Genomic DNA, 6,253 nt, shown 5'->3' with positions numbered 1-6,253 from the left:
GTAACGTAATTCACATGGTTGTACATTCATTTTTTGCTGGATAAATATAAATGTGCAAATAACACATATATTCTACTTTATATGCTGTAGTAACCTGAAAATGGTGCAAATTTCGATAAGCATCGGCTTAAATATTTTGAGTTATTAAGTGATTTTCTGGTTGCCTTCAGTACTGTATGGGTCTTCTTCTGCAATACCAATACAGGAGTACGAACGTCATCTTTATGTAAAATTCTGTTGTTAAAACCCAATCAAAGGCTGATATTTTTCTCTCATTTTATTCATTGGTGGAACCACTATAATAAAAAATGAGAATATTTCTGAATAGCTCATATCAACTCAAAAGTGAGATAGTATTTAATGTGGATGGTTACAGGCTTTACATTGTGAAAATCCATACTAAAGAATTAAAAAGGTCTGGTACTTTTTTCACAGAATTTATGTAAGTCGACTGGTTTCGACGACTGGTTCGCCGAAACCGGTCAACTTAAATAAATTCTGTGAAAAAAGTACCATACATATTTAATTCTTGACACAGATGGAGTTTATAAACTGAAAAAATGAAATAAATAAATAAAACAATTCAACAGGTTAATATGAGGTAACATCTCTGACCTTCCCAAGTATCGTGATCATTTAAGACTTTGGGACTCCTTCATTTGTGAGTCATTTGAAGGAAACTAAGTGAAAGTGCCATCAGTAACAATCAATGGGAATCCAAATTAAAGATAATCTGGTCATTCTGGAACTATGTATGAGACAGAAAAATAGAGCTGTCGATAGTTCTGTGCACCACTGACCCTAAAAACTAGCTCCTTGCGTGCTGAGGAGTCATCTCATTGGCATATTGGACTATCTAAGTCAATAGGTGATTATGAAGCTTCCAATCTTTTTCTATATTTTAATGTATGTTCATTCAAAATATTAGGATTAATCTTTACTCATTTCTGTTGGAGCTCTACCTAGGTAGACTTTGAACTTGATGAACTGCCGCTTGATTTAGTTACAGACATGTTGTTTAATTATTTTACATGTCTTCAAGACTTAGCATAAAAATTTTATCTCTTTAATGTGTTAAATATGTTAATAGAGTGTCTATTATTAAAATATATTTATTGCAACATTGTGCAATAAATATTACTTTTTATGATAAAAATGTACAAAACATGTGAATTTAATTTTCTACCAGTAGACAAATATATGAAAGTTAAAGATTCAAGTGTGGTGGAGTTGAAATTTTCCATATTGAAATAAAAATACTTGCAATTTTCAATGGTTTTAAAATATATTACGAATTAGGTTTCACAGTTACTACATCATCTTCGAGGTTAACATTTCACTCCATTGCGTAGTGCAAAAGTACGTATGATGTGTACTCTACACTCCATTTACACCTTGAAGATCATGTCCCAAGCAGCGCCCGAGCGCATTATATGTGCATTAAATGCGCGTACGACCGCATTGGTCGCTAATCCGCATAAATACCGCATTACTAATGCGCATTCGCGATGCACTTTCTATGCAGGTCGCAGATACATCCGGAACAGTAGAAATCACTGCAGATACGACATAAGCCAAGATTAATGAAAGCAAAATTGTCTGCTGTGTTTTTTCTTTTCCGGCCTCATCAATATTCCGGCGAATTCGCAAAAATTTTGACTCATATTAGGGCGACATATACGTTTCTTCATTTGGGATATTCGAGTCTTTCCATGACAAGCTCTTAATGATTTAATTATTTAAAGGTACGGGTAGTAACGTGACTACTGTGAAAGTGAGTTATAACGTAGGCTGGGTAGTGAGATTTTAATATTCGCGGGATCGCTTAAGCGGCGGCCATGTAGCACGACCATGGCACGACCGGCACGACCTCAGGCCTCAGGCATGGCATCATCATATGGCAACCAGATGGTGACGGAGACTTCGGCTCATAGGGCCATAGATCTTTCATCTTCGGCCCGCTGTTCAAGTGGTGTTGTGCTCTTCTCAGTTCGGCGGTTCGGCTTTATCATTTGTCGTTCGTGTTCCTCGGTTATTGAAAACACCGGAATCTCGAAGAATGGAAGTAAGTAAATTAAAATATACCTTTCTATTAATTTATGCAAATATAATTAAATACAATAAAATAAAATTATAATATATGTATAGTATTACTTCGTTAAAACTTTCGCGGGTACTGGCCATGTTGAATTTTCTATTCAGAATCCCTTGAGAAAGCGACCAGCATCGGTCGGGAAACGTTGCGACCACCCAAGAATTGACGCGGCGATATAGCCCAAAAGTTTTTATTCATCGACGAGTACCCGCGAAAGTTTTAACGAAAAAAAGTGCTCTAGTTTATAGAAACGTGAGAGAGTGAATATCGTGAACTGCTGACGTGAATTTCGGCGATCATGTCTTCCAAAAAATTCATGCCTTTGCAACGGTCTATTAAAAAGCGCGCGAGTAGATTGGCTAAGAGACAGATTGATACTTTTTTTAGAATTCTTAATGGAGAGAGTGAAAACACTGGAATATCTTCCCCTCCTGAAATTCCTGTGCGAGTACCAGTTCCCACAAGCATGAATAGTCACAGGCAAAGTATGAATCGTTTTGATTATAATGGTCTACTCATAAAACTTATTGAACTAGGATTTCTATGTCTTGCTACGAGTACTTTTCCATCAACAGCTCGAAAATATTGGTGAAATGAAAATTTAAAATGATTGTTTAGCAGATGGAGAAAGGGGCAGTGATGAGCTTAAAACACCTGGACCGTCTTATAGAGGTCACCAACATCACCCCTCGACAAAGTCATCTGGGGAAAGTCTTACATGCCTAGGTAATTTTTGAGATTTAAAAATTTCATTACTTAAACGCCATTTTTTTAGTCTTACTGCATATTTTTTTCCTTTGTTTAGATCCACCATCTGGCAGAAGCTTGGAGAATGCGCACCAAGAGAGCACAGTGCAGTCCTCAGGGGCATCAGAAGGTGAGTAGCTAGAAATCTGCACCCATGTTATCAAGTTAAATATTCAATTTTCCTTCTTGTTAACTTTTGGTATTTATCTCGGTTTCCAGAAATGAAAAGATGTCTTCAAAAAATATTGAAAAATCAGGAGGAGATAAAGGCGACATTAAGAGCACATAAAGCCATATTAGAAAATATATGTGCTCATATTGGGAGTGAGTCGTCTGCAGAGAAATTCACAAAGCCCAAAGGGTGGCCCTCTGCGATGCCTCTCCCAGATCATGAGGCCTTCGAGAAGTTTGAGTTTTTTCTGGGGAAGAAAGAAAACTTTGATTTTGTGGTACGTATTCAGTCTGATAATGGTTAATGAACAAAATGTAATTTGAATCTATACATAAGGTAAACAAACTATTTTTCTATTTTTTTACACTGCAGACAAAATACATTTCTTTCATATGTTATAGCCCTAAGGGTTATGAGGAGATGAGTAGGAATATTTGCCGATACATCATTTCAAGGCAGCTGAAGGTGAAGTTAAACTGGAGGGGAACAGAGCAGAAGAAAGGACTTTGCAGCACAAAAACTGCTTCTGTTCTGACTGGTGTGTATTTTTCCTTTAGCACAGATTAAGCAAATAGGCACGATCACTTTCTTTAAATTCTTATGTATTTTTTTTCGTTACAGATGCAGTACTTTTTAAGTACCCAGGCTCCGGCTCAAAAGCCATAGCCAAGGCAGTGGGCTCCTGGCTGCGTAATAACCTCCCCTCTAGCAAAAAACGAGCCTTCGCAGACACTGGAAAGATTGGCTCAGATGATAATTTGGGTCAAAAATAGGGATGGGTTGATGAGTTATGCACTGGGTCAGGTCCTCCATTTCTCCTCCCAATGTTTCGACGGATAACTTGCCCATCGTCATCAGGGATTCAGGAATCCAATACCAAATCCTCAAAGACTCAGGGTATACATACAGAATTCTGTGGATGAGGGCAGTTCAGCATCTCCTGATTGGCTACCAGTCCCCAGTCGTATTAGCCAATCAGGAGATGCTGAACCCCCTTCACCCACAAAATTCTGTATATATACCCCAAGGCTTTGGATCAAGGGGCTGGCCGACACAGTGCCATTATTACTTTGCCCAGTGCTTCCCTCTCCAGGTCCAGCTGCCAAGACCCTGGTGACCAAAGACGACCTGCTATGACTACTCAGCCTGCTGTTGGCCAATCTACACCCGAAAGAGAGGACAACAGTAGCAGGGATCCTGGACAACGTAGCTCTTGATGTTCTGGGATACTCCATCGGTGTATTCCAGGAACCAACAGCTGGCGGCCATTGAGAAGGCAGACGGATGAGCATAAAAACCTTTTTTAATTCCTAATTCTTAAAACTAGCCTTCTCAAATCCAGCCCTTCCGAGACCGATCTGATTTTAACGTAGCTATGATCTAATTTCATTACACTAAAAATTAAGTAAATTCATAAAAATGAGAATGAGTAACTAAATTTCAATAGATAATCATTAATCCAATATGGCAAAGCTTTGTTTGAAATTTTGAAACTGCTTAAAATCCTTGAACTGTGTTTAGAACTTTACAATCACTTATTAAATCATTTGTTCTTAGCATTTATTTGCCGAAATAACTTTTATCTCAATTAAAATACCCATCTCATCACTTCAATTCCTATTTTAGTATTATCAGTGAAGTCATTTGAATTTTATCAGCTACATTTCCTTAGAATTGCCCTTTTACCCTCTCTAATATCGACTGGAATCTAAATGCCTACCTTCTAACGTTTACTTAAATTTAAATTAAATAAAAATAAATTAATATACTGCTATGCAAATCTTTCTGCCCTTGAAGAAAATTTAAATATTAAAATCACACTAAATTATGTTTCTTAAGACAGTTTAAAAACTTATCCCTCGTATGTAAATATCCTGCACTTCTATGCTCGAATCTGTCATTTATTTTGACGACGGGCTCTATGTAAATAATTCTTAGCTATGACGATGAAAATTCTAAATGGCGACTGCAAGTTTGCTCCACTTCATAATATGTAAATATACTTTCAGTGATCAAAGCTTGTTGGCTTCAATATGACTTGTGCTTATAAAATGTAATATAATGTATATTAACTCCAATTTCTGACATTGCAGCACTGCAAACAAAGACCAGATACACCAGCAATGCAAGGACACCAGGATAACAGTGAAAGACATCACCGCGAGCACTTCATCGACCAACAACAACATCAGCATCATATACACGGCGGTCTACGTGGGGTTTTGCCGGTTTCCCTCACGTCTCGGACGAATGTCAGACCTATAGCCATCCCGGAGGAAAAGAGTTCCAGAATTTTTTACTTTTACCATATCTGCTACAAGCTGGCAAACAATGTATACATAAATAATAACAATGTGAAATGGCCTGAAGAGGAAGTATTTCCTATAAAGGGGACCTACTGTAAATAACCATAACTCTACCTTACTGTGTAAATATGTTCATGTACACTGCAGTATGGAGGATTTGATATTGGATTCCTGAATCCCTGGTGACGATGGGGGAGTTGTCCGTCGAAACATTGAAAGGAGAAATGGAGGACCTGACCCGGTACAAACCCGTGAAAACTTCACTGCCACCCTTCGGTGAGTGATGGGGAGACAGAAAGCTAATAGGGGCCCCACCATTCCACCTGTCGATTTCCACCATTGTCAACAGATAAAAGTGTTACATCATCTCACAGATTGAGGCATTTCATCTATCAGAGGGTTAAAATAAAAAATACTGAACACTTAGGGAGTCATTCTTCTTCAATATGACTTTATTACTGTAGCAAATGTTACCCGCGATCACATCAAACTTGCGTGTATGCAGCACCGCAATTCTATTGGTTTTTTGTATTATATATTTTTGTATTGTTCATAATAATTTAGTGTTTATTTGCAAACCTTAAATAAATTATTGACAATTACTTTAAAATTAGAATATGAAAAATGTAAATTTCATGATACATATTGTGTAAAAAGATCATTATTTGAGGTATTCGGTGATTCAACTACCTAATTGGACATCCCATCCTTAGTCAAGACATCTTACTATGATGATATGTATCTAGTTGGAAATATATTTGGTGTACTTCTCATAGCACATTTTTTTATTTGAACCTGCTACAAGTGCAGCTGGCACTATCCTTTTAAAATTCCGGAATTTTGTCATTTTGTTTTGTAATTTGGCCTGTCCTGCAATAATAAATACTCATTCAAAAATCGCAGATGAGATACTTGATTGAGTTGTTTTCAGTC

The 6,253-nt window shown here is 37.2% G+C and overlaps 1 protein-coding gene across 3 annotated transcripts; it reads left to right on the top strand.

Moving 5' to 3' along the window:
* The first annotated feature begins 1,896 nt into the window (after positions 1–1,896).
* On the top strand, positions 1,897–5,295 carry LOC124163512. 3 transcript variants are annotated; one of them, XM_046540469.1, is made up of 6 exons: positions 1,897–2,065; positions 2,714–2,821; positions 2,901–2,972; positions 3,062–3,291; positions 3,387–3,552; positions 3,636–5,295. In XM_046540469.1, the coding sequence occupies exons 1-6, from the start codon at positions 1,909–1,911 to the stop codon at positions 3,785–3,787; spliced, it is 885 nt and encodes a 294-aa protein (XP_046396425.1). In that variant the 5' UTR covers positions 1,897–1,908; the 3' UTR covers positions 3,788–5,295. The 3 variants fall into 3 exon arrangements, with proteins under 3 accessions (XP_046396425.1, XP_046396424.1, XP_046396423.1); XM_046540468.1 differs by lacking the exon at positions 1,897–2,065 and adding an exon at positions 2,257–2,580 and having other exon boundaries at positions 2,717–2,821; XM_046540467.1 differs by lacking the exon at positions 1,897–2,065 and adding an exon at positions 2,257–2,580.
* Positions 5,296–6,253: the final 958 nt, after the last annotated feature.

This window comes from Ischnura elegans, chromosome 8 (genome assembly GCF_921293095.1).
Source record: "Ischnura elegans chromosome 8, ioIscEleg1.1, whole genome shotgun sequence".
Taxonomy (NCBI): Eukaryota; Metazoa; Arthropoda; class Insecta; order Odonata; family Coenagrionidae; genus Ischnura; species Ischnura elegans.
This window is presented reverse-complemented; position numbering and strand designations above follow the sequence as displayed.